The sequence below is a fragment of the Schistocerca nitens genome, chromosome 2 (assembly GCF_023898315.1).
Source record: "Schistocerca nitens isolate TAMUIC-IGC-003100 chromosome 2, iqSchNite1.1, whole genome shotgun sequence".
NCBI classification, from domain to species: Eukaryota; Metazoa; Arthropoda; class Insecta; order Orthoptera; family Acrididae; genus Schistocerca; species Schistocerca nitens.
Genome location: NC_064615.1, coordinates 478570189 through 478584942, shown reverse-complemented (window position 1 = coordinate 478584942; position 14754 = coordinate 478570189). Strand labels below are relative to the sequence as shown.

The 14754-nt window shown below is 36.1% G+C and overlaps 1 protein-coding gene across 1 annotated transcript in view; it reads right to left on the bottom strand.

Moving 5' to 3' along the window:
* LOC126236394 (arrestin domain-containing protein 17-like) overlaps nt 1-2311 on the bottom strand; it is a 180266-nt gene extending 177955 nt beyond the window's left edge. The window contains exon 1 of the mRNA XM_049945678.1: nt 1978-2311. Within this exon, the coding sequence (XP_049801635.1) occupies nt 1978-2089 (112 nt within the window). The 5' untranslated portion in view covers nt 2090-2311. The remainder of the gene's footprint in view (nt 1-1977) is intronic.
* Between the last annotated feature and the right edge of the window lie 12443 nt (nt 2312-14754).

Here is a 14754-nt window from a genome sequence, read left to right as displayed (position 1 = left end):
TGGCGGTGAATCGAGGAAGTACAGTACATACTGACGAAATTAAAATGAGCTCTAACATGGAAATTAAGCGTTTTTCGGACACATGTCCACATAACATCTTTTCTTTATTTGTGTGTGAGGAATGTTTCCTGAAAGTTTGGCCGTACCTTTTTGTAACACCCTGTATACCATGGAGGTCCCTCCCACTAAGAAATGTTATATTGGGTACATATCTATTCATAACAAGGTCAACCATTCTTTTAAACTTGTCAACATCGTTCCTCTACAGGATTCTGTTCTGAACTAAAAGTTCCAAATTTCTCATTCAGATGTGACACTACTGCTTCTTTATCTAATTTACTGAGTACATAAATCTTTCTACTTGTTTTAGTTAGCTTTCATACTTTAGTGATCATTCTTGCTACAATTACCTCATCATCGATACCAGTTCTAATGTGGACATCCTCAAAGAAATCAGGTCTATTTGTTTCCATTACATCTAATACATTATCATTATAAGTGAGATTCCAAACCATCTGTTCTAGGTAGTTGTCAGAGAAGGCATGTAGTAACATTTCACATGATGCCTTGTCACAGCCACAGTTGAGAAAACTGTGTTGATCTGCGCAGCTGTTAAGTATCAACTATTTCACAACCTCTCTCAGTAATAAAAAACTTTCATTGCAATGCTGGAATAATAGGTATGTAACATGCGTCTAGTATCCAGCGTAATTTTTGTTTTAGCTCAAGATGTTGTCAAACAGTAAGTGTGGGGTAGTTATAGCGATCAGTTGCAAGTTCTATCTGACACAATAATCCAATATCAAGAGCAACATTGTAGTCTTTTTCTTATATTATCAGTCATAATTTGGTGTCGTTAGCCCTTCCCTCTGGGCAACAAAAGCAGACCGTGAGAATGCACAATCCAGAATATGGAACAGTTCTGTATTTATTGTTGGCCTATTTCTAATTACGATGTGAATTAACTTACGTAGTGGAACAAAGTGTGAGATAAGAAAAACATAGAAGCATATTGCAAATAGTATTGCAGCTTAAAGTCTACAGTATTACTGAATGATGTTTCATAAATGGTCTATTTCCCGATAATTATTCAATTTTTGATTGGTATTAAGTTCCAGACAAAGATTAATGTTATCAAATCGTGACGCACTTGATTGAAAAACCGTGGATGGAAAGGGCGAATTTGGCAACAAGAAGAAATGCGCGCTATGTTGAAGTCACGAAGATAACTGCCGTAACGAGAGAAATAAATTTGTCGTATGATAGCTCAAAGTAATGTGACATGTACGTAATCTTTGACCGCTTACTGTTTTCTGAATAACTTTTGTAACCGCTCCATAAATGTAGCCGAGGTGTTTGTCATAACGTAACATTCATTGGTTTTACGAACTAACAGCCAATTTTCAACCGAGCTAGACAGCGAATTACGCTACAGACTAGAGTGTTACCACAAGTTTCGTGACAAACAGTTCGGAAAAAGAGTTTGTCGAAGCTGGGTAGCAAAAGTTTAAATTCATAAATGACATGGCAAAATCACCGAATTATATGAATTTTGGCGTTCAAAATACGCCGCCTCTTTTCTCACCTGTCATTGGTTACCTAAATCTATCCTTTCATTAGCCTGGAAAACAATGCCATCTGCTATAAAAGGACTCAAAATGACATGGCAAAAACACCGAATTATTTGAATTTCGGCGCCCAAAATACGTCGTCTCTTTTCTCACCTCTCATTGGTTATCTAAATCTATCCTTCCATTAGCCTGGAGAACGACGCCACCTGTCATAATTAGACTCAAGATGATAGCGTCAACTGCTTTTCAAAATCTTGTTTTCTGTGCGGTTAATATTTTCCTACTATCTACGTAGCCTTCCTGTAGGTAATTTACGATGTGAAATGAACATCACTGATAGACAAGTCATTACTGTGTAACCTATCAAATATATGCATATCGCAGAAAATTACTTCTTACTACTTACAGCGAATTTTTTCCTCTTCGTCTGTTTTGACAACTACTTTCCCCGTTACGGTATCGCCTCCGTAATACGTCGCTACAGGATTGTCCAGATATATTCGAATTTGTCGGACCATTTTCTGTTGTTCGCGTATGAACAGCTGACGCAGACAGCCTTCGCACAAGAGTAAAGAGATGCTCTAAAGGCCGCGCAGTAGAGCAGCCACACAAATTTCTGGATGTCTGTAAGTGAGTCGCCGCTGAAGGCCGATTTATGTGTGTGCAGTATTGCGTCACGCGACAGACGCGTCAAAACTGTTCTGAATTCTGGGCGGCAGTATTCGCAACCATTGCTGCCAGAAACGAGTAGCGTGGCTGCCAGAGTTTGCGTAACTAACTAAAGTGAGCATCGCGTTGATTTAGAGAGATGACTGTTAGCAATATTTGAGCGTAATGATTTTATGTCGTGCGTGTCACTGTTGTCAACAGTTTTAGTTATTCCTCAGACTACCTTGCGTTTCAAAAAAAGGACAGCAGCTGGAGTTAGCATCCACATTCCACATCACATTTCAAGAATAATAAAAACTAACAAGAGTGGTAAAACCGTCAGTTACTGAAGCGTTTATTTTTTTATCATTTGACAATATTCGACACGTCATAATTATATGAATGTGCCACAAGGCCAATCCTCTTTTTGATTTTAACATGATCTGACGTTAATCATGCACTACCACAAAAGTATTCAGTCTGAAGATGACACAAACACCTTAATTAGGGTAAGATGGGTAAAAACACTACAGAAGACACAAAGTACTGTGGTATTCCAGATTGGTTCGGCTCCAAGATAACCTGTCATAAAAGTATTCAACTCCAGAAGACACAAGCACCTTAATCAGTGATAATGTGACAGAGAACACTGTAAGACTCACAGAGTAGTATTGCAAATTAGGTCAGCTGTAGCAAGCTGATAATAAATAAAAATAAAACAGTACTAGCAGCACTAAATTTCCGTAACATCAAGGGGAATAACAAGGAGGAGTACCAGGCACAGGTATTATAAATGTGGTCAGTATAAAATTTCTGGAAGTCTGGCTCTAAGGTAACCTTAGTCAGGCAACACAGACCCACAGTTAATTTGAAAGAGTTAGTACCATGCACTATTTAATGACAGTGCTAGGAAAATATTGCCATGTGGAATGCCTGATGACCATGTAGCCTGTTAATGTACGTTCTGCCCTAAAATATGGGATCATTTTATTGGACAACTGATCATCTTACCACAAACTATTTACGAGGCAAAGAACAATAGTGAGAATCATGAAATAAATAGAAAAATCTAACCCTTCAGTCTGCTCTTTGACAGGATGGGAATTCTTTTTCTTTAAAGTGTTTATGGATTTATCTTCTCGAATATGCATTTTTTTTTTTTAAAGAAATGTACATAATATCTTCTAGTGTCCTTCTCAAAACTTAAAACATTCATAATCATAACATAAGGCAGAAAACAAACTTTCATATGCACCAAGTAAAAACAAGCCTTTGGCAAAAGACAACACTACACTGTAGTAAAATTATTTAGTATCTGATCGGGCGCATTTTGAAAACACATGTATGAAAACAAGCAACTGGCAACACTTCACATCATTCAGAGCATCAGAAAGTACAGAGGAATGTGTATCACCTCACAGTACCATACCAGACTAGATTAGATTAGATTAATACTAGTTCAATGGATCATGAATACGATATTTCGTAATGCTGTGGAACGAGTCAAATTTTCCAATACATGACATAATTAAGTTAATTTAACAACATAATTAAGTTAATAAAACAACTTTTTTATGATTATAATAGAGGGAAACATTCCACATAGGAAAAATATATCTAAAAACAAAGATGATGTGACTTACCAAATGAAAGTGCTGGCAGGTCGACAGACACACAAACAAACACATACATACACACAAAATTCTAGCTTTCGCAACCAACGTCTGCTCGTGTCTGTGTATGTGTGGATGGATATGTGTGTGTGTGCGAGTGTATACCTGTCCTTTTTTCCTCCAAGGTAAGTTTGTCTGCTCGTGTCTGTGTACGTGCGGATGGATATGTGTGTGTGTGCGAGTGTATACCTGTCCTTTTTTCCCCCAAGGTAAGTCTTTCCACTCCCGGGATTGGAATGACTCCTTACCCTCTCCCTTAAAACCCACATCCTTTCATCTTTCCCTCTCCTTCCCTCTTTCCTGACGAAGCAACTGTTGGTTGCGAAAGCTAGAATTTTGTGTGTATGTTTGTGTTTGTTTGTGTGTCTGTCGACCTGCCAGCACTTTCATTTGGTAAGTCACATCATCTTTGTTTTTAAACAACTGTTTTAATTTTTTTATAATTTTTTTGTTTTTTTTCTATTTTTCCTTAATTTATATCTAAAAATTCCTCTATGGAGTAGAAGGAGTTGTCATTCAGAAATTCTTTTAATTTCTTCTTAAATACTTGTTGGTTATCTGTCAGACTTTTGATACTATTTGGTAAGTGACCAAAGACTTTAGTGGCAGTATAATTCACCCCTTTCTGTGCCAAAGTTAGATTTAATCTTGAATAGTGAAGATCATCCTTTCTCCTAGTATTGTAGTTATGCACACTGCTATTACTTTTGAATTGGGTTTGGTTGCTAATAACAAATTTCATAAGAGAGTATATATACTGAGAAGCTACTGTGAATATCCCTAGATCCTTAAATAAATGTCTGCAGGATAATATTGGGTGGACTCCAGCTATTATTCTGATTACACACTTTTGTGCAATAAATACTTTATTCCTCAGTGATGAATTACCCCAAAATATGATGCCATATGCAAGCAATGAGTGAAAATAGGCGTAGTAAGCTAATTTACTAAGATGTTTATCACCAAAATTTGCAATGACCCTTATTGCATAAGTAGCTGAACTCAAACGTTTCAGCAGATCATCAATGTGTTTCTTCCAATTTAATCTCTCATCAATGGACACACCTGTCATAGCTCACTGAGTAGACTTCTAGAACATCTAACCCGCATCCACCATGGAGCTACAGTTCGAATCCTCATAACATTCGTTTTTCATTTTTTTAGATCTCCATTCACTAGTTGTTGTTGTTGTTTATAAATATGTTATCATTTTTTCACGTGACAGTAGCTCATCACCTGACAGTGGCATCCATTAAACTGCATGCAAGTGTACAAATCATGCAGTGCACAACCATAACTGCTCCAGTCAAGTTCATGTATCTACATCTCCATATGCACCTCATAAGCACCATATGGTATGTGGCAGAGGGTACCCTGTATTGCTACCAGTCACTTCTTTTCCTCTTCCAGTCTCAGGCAGAGCGAGGAAAATACAACTATCTACATGCATCTGTTTCAGCCCTTATCCACATGGTCCTTATGCGATATGTCTGTTGGCAGCAGTAGGACTGTTCTGCCGACAGCTTCAAATGCCAGTTCTCTAAATTTTTTCAATAGTGTTTCTTGAAAAGAAGGTCACCTTCCACTCAGGGATTTCCGTTTGAGTTCCTGAAGCATCTTTGTAATACTAGTGTGTTGGCCGATCCTACCAGTGGCTTCCCGATGGAGTACACAAACAGTGAATATGTCGACAGGCTTTTGTGCAGGGTGCATCTGATAATGAAGCTGCTGCTGCTGTTGCTTTTGTGTATGCTGCGTGGCACCCCCAAAGACACCATCCCAACAAGAATGTTTTTTACTATCTAAAAAAAAATGCCTGCAGGAAACCAGTAATCTTCATCCACAAGTAATAGACAGGACTAGACGTGATTCTTGGAACTGTTCAGCAATCATCTCCTTGGAGTACCTGTGGTATTGCAAGGCAGCTCCAGATATCTCAGAGACTGGCTGTTCAAGGGGTTGCACAACAAAGAACTGCATCCATATCATTATACCAGTGGCCGGAAGACTGCATTCAATGAGTACAATTTTGTGAATGGCTTTTGCACCAAGTGGAGAATAATGAACATTTTATATATGATATGGACTAATGAATCTAGTTTCACTTGTGAAGGTGTTTTGAATCTCTGCAACAGCCATTATTGGTCAGAACACAACCCACATGTCACCTGTGAATGTGCCTTTCAGACACAAATTTGCATAAAACCATGGGCCAGAATTGTGGGAGGAGTGCTTCTTGGCCCTTAAGTATTCCCAGACAAGTTGAATGTGCCCCTGTATTGTATGTTTCTTGTAATACTATTCCTGGTGGAAAAAATCTCTACTTGGTGTTCAGCAGCAGCTATGGTTTCAACATGATGGTGCACCACCATACTTGGCAATGAATGTGCATGACTATTTAACTGAAGCATTTCCAGGAAAATGATTGGTCATGGAGGTCCAGTGTTCTGGTCTCCACATTCCCCAGATCTTAATTAACTAGATTTTTCCTTGTGGGGTACTTAGAGGAACAAGTATATTGTACTCCACCCATGGATGTACTTGACCTAACTGCTAGCGAACATGCCACTTTGGCGATGGTGGATGCAGGTATGTTGCATAGGGTGTTTGCAGATGCAAAGTAGTCACTTTGAACATCTTCTCCAAAGTGAATGTTGTTTCTATGTGTACATACTGGCTCTGTGAAGATATGCTTGGATGTCAAACATACAGAATGGAATTATTGTGCACAGCATAATACACAATTTAGTGTAGCCTAACTACCGTATTTTTTGTACCCCATTGGATACAGATGATCTTACTGTATCCACTGTTATTTTCTATTGGCTTTATTTGTGTCAATGCATGAAACAAATTGGTTGTTTATATCTCTAAGAAGGTCATGTTATGTCTTAACGTTTAAATAAAATTAACAGAAACAGAAACATATACACAAGATACTGCATTGTGGAGGTGTAAAGTGGACTGAAAATAAAGCAAAAAGTTTGCCATGAATGTAACTTGAACATCGTCAAGTCTTCGTATCTGTTCCTCACAGCATTGCCTCATGTCACTGAGAAAGTGGGACAGCTCTGACACAGAGCAGAGTTCATCCTACCTGTTCTTGGCGATGCTGCATGCAGTTACCACATTACCAGTCTTGTTTCTACACACACACGCACACACACACACACACACACACACACACACACACATGGTGAGTCAAAAATGGTGTTACAACTTTGGAATGATATAGAAATTTATTGAGATATTTTACTGAATTGGTTGATGTGTCTTTTTGTAGCAAACTACCTTAAATCTGATTTAAATAGTGCATCAGTAATTGCCTGAGAACTGTCATTTATAATTTTAACTACTATTTTACTTTGGGCTGATTTTTATGCTGTTTATGTTTTTTAAATTACATTTTAGCTCATCTTTTATTGGTTTATGTAGAATTTTAAACATCCTGCCTCTGGCTTTATGTAAAATAAGGAAAAGGCAACTACTCACCTACAGCGGACCAAACCATGGAGCACAAAAAAATGTAACAGGAAACAGCATTCACATTGCTATAACTGTGGAGGATGATACACAAGTGTCGTTATCCTCTGACTCTTCTGTACTTTCCAGCAAACTAAAGTTCAGGAAATAAACACCAGCTTTTTATGCTAGGGATACTGTTGCCCCCATTCTTTTCAACAGTGAAGACGTGTTTCCACCTTCAGTAAAGAGTGGAATTAATAGTATTTTCTGCAATTTTTGTGGATTATTATACATACATCGATCAGGTAATGTTAGTATATTGCATCAGAATATCAGGGGATTAAAAAGAAAAGTAGATAAGCTTCTTGTTTGTTCAGAAGATTCAGAAACTGAGGGTGGAATAGATGCACTATGCCTGTCTGAACATCATATAGTCATATATAAGGAAAAGTTAATGTAGGTGGATATAAGCTTTCAGCTCTTGAAGTATTACTTGATTCTTTCAGTCTGACATCAGTTATTGATTTTCCTACTTTGGTGGTACAGGAAAGCAGCACTCTGATAAATAATGTTTTCACAGACCAAGATAAATTTAATCAAATAACAATTTTTCACATTAAGAATGGTCTGTCTTATCATGATGCACAGCTAGTTACAGTATATAACAGAGCTCTATACAGTAATGCAAAATAGTCCTCCAAAATAGCGCATTCAATTAATAATTTAACTATTGAAAATTTTAGGGAAAACTTGCAACAGTTAGACTGGGATGAGGTATACAGGGAACCTGATGCTTATTCAAAATTTGACCTATTTTATGATATATTTGTGAGTATATTTGAAAATAGTGTCCATAACAAAACAGTGAAACATGATTGTAAGAAATCATCCAAAAAACTATCGCTTACTAAAGGGATAAAAATCTCTCATAAACAGAAAAGAGAAATATATCTTATAACTAGAAGGAGTAATGATCCAGAAATAGTGAAACATTATAAAAACTACTGGACTAAGTTAAGAAAAGTAATTAAAAATTCCAGAAGTATGTGCATTATGTCTGAGATTAGCACCTCTGACAATAAAATTAAAACAATTTGGAATATTTTCAAAAGGGAAACGGCAACCAAGAGCACAGGAAGACTGTATTTCTATCAAATTCAATGTAAAGTTTGTTAACAAACAACCTGAAGTAGAAAACATTTTTAATAATCATTTTTTAAATGTTATAGAGAAAACAGGATCCAGCTAGTCATTAGAAAATGCAAGGTAATATATGGAAGATGCAATACCTATGCAATTTGATAAAATTGAAATTTAACCCATCTTTCTTACAGGAATTAGGAAAATAATAAAGTCACTCAAAAGTGAAAGCTCACATGGAATTGATAGAATTTCCGACAGAGTACTAAAAGCTTGTTCCCAACAAATAAGTAGGATTGTCAGCCACATATATAGTAGCTCACTGAAACAGTGCATTTTTCAGATAGACTGAAATATGCTGTTATTAAACCATTGCATAAAAAAGGGGATAGGTCTGTTTCCAAAATTCTTGAAAAAGTAATGTATTGAAGAGTAGCATAACATATTTGTAAAAATGAAGTACTGACAAAATGTCAGTTTGATTTTCACAAAGGCTTTTCAACAGAAAATGCTATATAAGCTTACACTGATCAAATATTAAATGCTTTGAATAGGTTAAAAATCGCCCATGGCAATATTTTGTGAGCTCTCAAAGGCTTTTGACTGTGTGAATGATGAAATTCTTCTAGATAAGCTTAAGCATTGTGGTATGAGTGAGACAGTGCACAAATGATTTAATTCATATTTAATTGGAAGAATGCAGAATGTTGAAATTAACAGTACAGATAGTCTGCAAAAATCAGCAGAGTCCTCTAACTGTGAAGTTGTCAAGAATGGTGTCCCTTAGGGTCCAGTCTTTGGCTCCTTATTGTTCTTAAGCTATATTAATGACTTGCCACTCTATACTCATGAAGACCCAAAACTAGTTCTTTTTGCTGATGATACAAATATAGTAACCACATGCAATTAACAAGAATCAGGTGAGGAAATTCTAAACAATGTCTTTCAGAAAGGTAAAAATCCCCATGAATGACATGACAATGTTCCTTTATCCAGTAACTGATTCAGAGGTACTAAATGCTATAAATAAGTTAAAAAATAAAATGTCATGTGGGTGTGATGGGATTCCTGACAAAGTCATTAAGCAAAGTGCAAGAAACATAGCCTCACATCTCACTGAAATTATAAATGAATCTTTTAAGATAGGGGTGTTTCCATCAAAACTTAAAATGTCTACTATAAAGCCACTTTACAAGAATGGTGATAAATATGATGTTAGTAACTTTAGGCCTTTATCAGTGTTGTCAGGTTTCTCAAAAATAATAGAAAGGATAATGTATCAGAGACTATACAAATTTCTTATTAAGAATAGAATATTCGTTAATGCGCAAAACGGTTTCCGTAAAAATAAATCAACTGAAACAGCTATCTTCAATTTTTTGCAACTTGTTCTAAATTCCATAAACAGAAAGGAATTAAATTGTGGATTGTTTTTAGACTTATCAAAGGCCTTTGATGTCATCGACCATAAGTTACTGCTTAGGAAGTTATATGCCTATGGGATACGTGGAGTTGCCCACAAATGGTTTGAATCATATCTGTCAGACAGGTATCAGAAGGTGGAGATAAGCCAGGCAGATAGGACATATTCATCAGGATTCGAGAGAGTTTTGTATGGAGTACCCCAGGGATCTGTATTAGGGCCATTACTGTTTTTAATATTTATCAATGACCTACCAAGTCAACTATCTGAAGCAGAGGCAGTACTGTTTGCTGATGATACAAGTTTGTTTGTTAAAGCAAATAGTGAAGCTGACTTACAGGAAAAAGTCACATTAGGAACAGACAAAGCAGACAGATGGTTTAATGAAAATAGACTCATTGTGAATGCCAAATAAACAACGTGGATCAACTTCAGACACATTACAAGCAAAATAAAAACTAACCTTACAGTAGAACTGGGTAAGTGTAAGATTGAACAAGCATCATACACTAAATTCTTGGGAGTATGGTTTGATGAACACTTAAGATGGGAAAAGCATGTAATATCATTGAACAAAAAATTAAGTCAAACATGTTATATACTTAGAATGCTTAAAAGCTCATGTAATATTAAAACAGTGTTATGTGTTTATTTCTCATTCATGCACAGTTTATTAAGATACGGCGTACAGTTTTGGGGGAACATCAGTCTAACAAAACACTCATTTAGACTACAAAAGAAGGCAGTCAGAATAATAAAAGGTATAGGATATAGAGACTCTTGTAGGCAAGCTTTCAAAGAATTAAAAATCATGACACTACCATCTTTATACATATATGAAAGCATATGTTTCTTAAAAGAACACGAGGAATTTTCTACATTAAACAGAGAATTTCACAACTACGAAACAAGGAATAGGAATGATTTCCACAGAGAAATTCATAAAACAGCTATGTATCACAAAAGTGTACTATACCAACCCAAAATCCTCTACAGTGCTCTCCCCAAAGAACTAAAAATAATACCAAAACTGTACATATTTAAAAGAGAATTAAAAAACATGTTATTGAGCAATAGTTTTTACAGTATTTAAGAGTTTATGAATCGTTGACAATAAAAGCACAGTTAATATTTCCCTGACATAATAAATATGTGTAATTGCTCACATTTAAATACTTGCTGTTTCTATGAAAGTGTGAAACAGTGTTAATGTAAGAATGTAAATAATCTTTGATGTGAGAATCACTAACTTCTTTTTTTTTTTTTTTTTTTTTTTTTTTTTTTTATGTTGTTATCCTACTTGTATATTTTTATGTTAGTGTTCTAAAAGTTCTATTAAAATTGTAATGTCTAAGTGACAAGTAAATTCAATTACAAATTTTCATGTATATGAATTTTAAATTGTAATGTTTATTGACAAGTCCTGTGTCATTTCGATGATGTACTACAAGGACGCTAATAAATTGAATTGAATTAAATGGTTCTCTGCAAATGGACTCTCAAAATTTTTTTTAAAAACACAGTACACACAATTTTGTTCAGTAAATTACATAACACAATTGATAAATATAGACTATGGACAAAAGTCTGATGCTAACACAGAATATTCAAAATTTCTAGATGTGTGCACTGATGAGAAATTGAATTGGAAGAAACTCATTGATGATCTACTGAAACAGTATGGTTCAGCTACTTATGCTATTAGGGTTATTGCAAATTTTGGTGATAAACATATTAGTAAATTAGCTTACTATGCCTATTTTCATTCAATGCTTGCATATGGCATAATATTTTGGGATAATTCGTCATTAAAAGGAAAAGTATTCATTGCACAAAAGAATGTAATCAGAATAGTAGCTGGAGCCCACCAAAGATAGCCTTGCAGACATTTATTTAAGGAACTCTGGATATTCGCAGTACCTTTGCAATACATAAATTCAATTATGATTTTTGTTATTAATAACCCATCCCTAATTCAAAAATAATAGTGAAGTGCATAGCTACAACACCAGAAGAAAGGATGATGTTCACTATTCTGGGTTAAATTATGGCACAGAAAGAGCTGAATTATGCTGCCACAAAAATCTTTGGTCATTTGCCAGATAGCATTAAAAGTCTGGCAGATAGCCAACCAACATTTAAAAACTAATTAAATGAGTTTCCTAATGAGAACTTCTTCTACTAAATAGATGAATTTTTAGATATGAAGCAGTAAATGTAAAATAAATAAATAAATTATATCTTGTAAAGAAAATCTATGTTGAACTGACATGTTCCACATCATTACAAAATGTCATATTCATGATCTATAGAACAAGTATTAATATAATGTAACCGTGAATATCAGGAATATGGTAAAACATCAAATGTCCAACATTGCTGCAGCAAGAAAAAGATCCTGCACAAATGAGACCAACAATGACTGAAGAGAATCACTCATTGTTACAGAAGTGCAACCTTTTCTGCAGATTGTTTCAATTTCTGTGCTAGGCAATCAACAAATATCAGCATGCGAACCATTCAACGAAACATCATAGATATGGGCTTTTGTACCCTTGTATGGGCTTGTGTACCCTTGACGACTGCATGACACAAAGCTTTATGCCTCACCTTGGCCTGTCAGTACTGACATCGGACTGTTGATGACTGGAAACATATTGCTAGGTCAGATGAGTCTCATTCAAATTCTATCAAGTGGATGGACGTGTACAGCTATGGAGACAACCTTATGAATCCACAGACCCTGCGTGTCAGCAGTGGACTGTTCAAGCTGGAGGTTCTGTAATGGTGTAGGGCGTGTGCAGTTGGAGTGATATGGGACCCCTGAGACATTTAAATATGGCTCTGACAAGTGACACGTACATAAGCATCCTGTCTGATCACTTGGATCCATTCATGTCTAGCGTGCATTCCAATGGACTTCAGCAATTCCAGCAGGACAATGTGATACCCCACATGTCCAGAATTGCTACAGAGTGTCTCCAAGAACACGCTTCTGAGTTTAAACACTACCACTAGCCACCAAACTTGCCAGACATGAATATTATTGAGCATATCTGCGATGCCTTGCAACATGCTGTTCAGAAGAGATCTCCACCCCCTCGTACTTTTATGGGTTTGTGGACAGCCCTGCAGACTCATGGTGTCAATTCCCTCCAGCACTACTTGAGACATTAGTCAAGTCCATGCCACATCGTGTCACGGCATTTCTGCATGCTGGCGGGGAGCCTAAACGCTATTAGGCAACTGTACCAGTTTCTTTGGCCCTTCAGTGTATAAAATAAATATCATTGTGGAACATTAATATGCATGTTTAAGTTTATAGTACAATTTTTTCATTCATAATCTATAAAATATTCTACCAAGAACCTACAGAACTGTCATTTAATAAAAATTTTTAATTTATGAGGGCTCATTTAATCTTTTGTTTGTACATTATCAGTGTAGAGCTTCTGTTTTTGTTTAGTATAATATAATGACAAGCTTGATTTCTGTGTAATGAACTGGGTTTCAGCATATCTTTTTTGTGTCAAGAATTTCAAATACAACTACATAGGTTGAAAACAACACTGATTATTGTTAATTTATGACTTCAACGCAATCTCCATCCATTTCTAAAGTTTTGGCCCATCTTTTAACATGGGCATGTATTCCAGTGTGGTAAAATGTACAACCCTGTTTTCGATGCCATTCTTGGTATCCAAGTTGCACAAACAGTTGAGTATCCATCACATTGCCTTTACTGAGGAAGGTAATGTAACAAAATCATTTGCAGTCACCCAGCAGTCACCGCAAATGATGTCATCAACTTACTGAATGTTGTGTTGAATCTCTGCAATCACTGGGCAGCTGCTCCACATTTTCTTAGCAAATGGTGCTTACTCTTCAGGTTCATTACAGTGGCAAACCCATTGTTTAACAGTGCTGATATCTATGATTGCATCACTGTACACATTTTTCAGTCTTTCATGAACACAAAAGGGCACATCACCTATTGCATTCAAGAATTCCATCACAGAACACTGTCCAGTATGAACATCAATGTCGGCCATTTTTCAAGCAACTGCAGTACTGGCATCTGTTGATGCAGAAAGTTACTACTACACTGGACTTGTGAAGCATTGTGGAACAGTGCCAAATTCAAATTTTTCAGTTCATGAACTTTATGTAAGGATAAAAAAATAGGAGCCTTTACGTTTTGACTGATTCTTGTATAATTTTCTGTTTCTTTGATTAAGTTGTTCATTGCAGGATATAATTACTACACAAAAAAGTATTGCTCTACATGCATACATGCAAACATGTGTTGACTTAGTTTCAAGGGGAGCAAGAACTAAAAGGGTAAGACTCATGGAAAAGAGAAAAAAATCAGCTTAATTGTGAAATAAGGGCACAACAGTAACCAAAATGAAGGCAGTCTGAAAGAAAATGGAAATCTGCAAAAGCAATTTACTTCCAGATAGCATTCAAAGGCAAAAGTTACAAAATCCCAACAAAAATTACAACATCCCAACACCAGCAACAACACAGAATTGAGCAGGTTTTTTCCATTATTTCTGAGTGCATGCTCTTCTTTCATTTTTGTGGCAACACTTTAATATTAGGTTCTATGAGCACTAAACCATTTCCTTTCCAGGAAGTGTTTTGATAGCAACCCAGGAGTATGTGGTGACATGCTTGTCTAAATTTGAACAAAGCAATGGCAAAGGCAAGCAGGAATTCCAAAATGTTAAAGTGCTGCCAGCACTCTCTCCTTGCATACAAGCGGAAACTTGAGGCTTGTAACAACTGTATTCAACATCTGGAGTAGCACATCATCGTGCATCACATATCA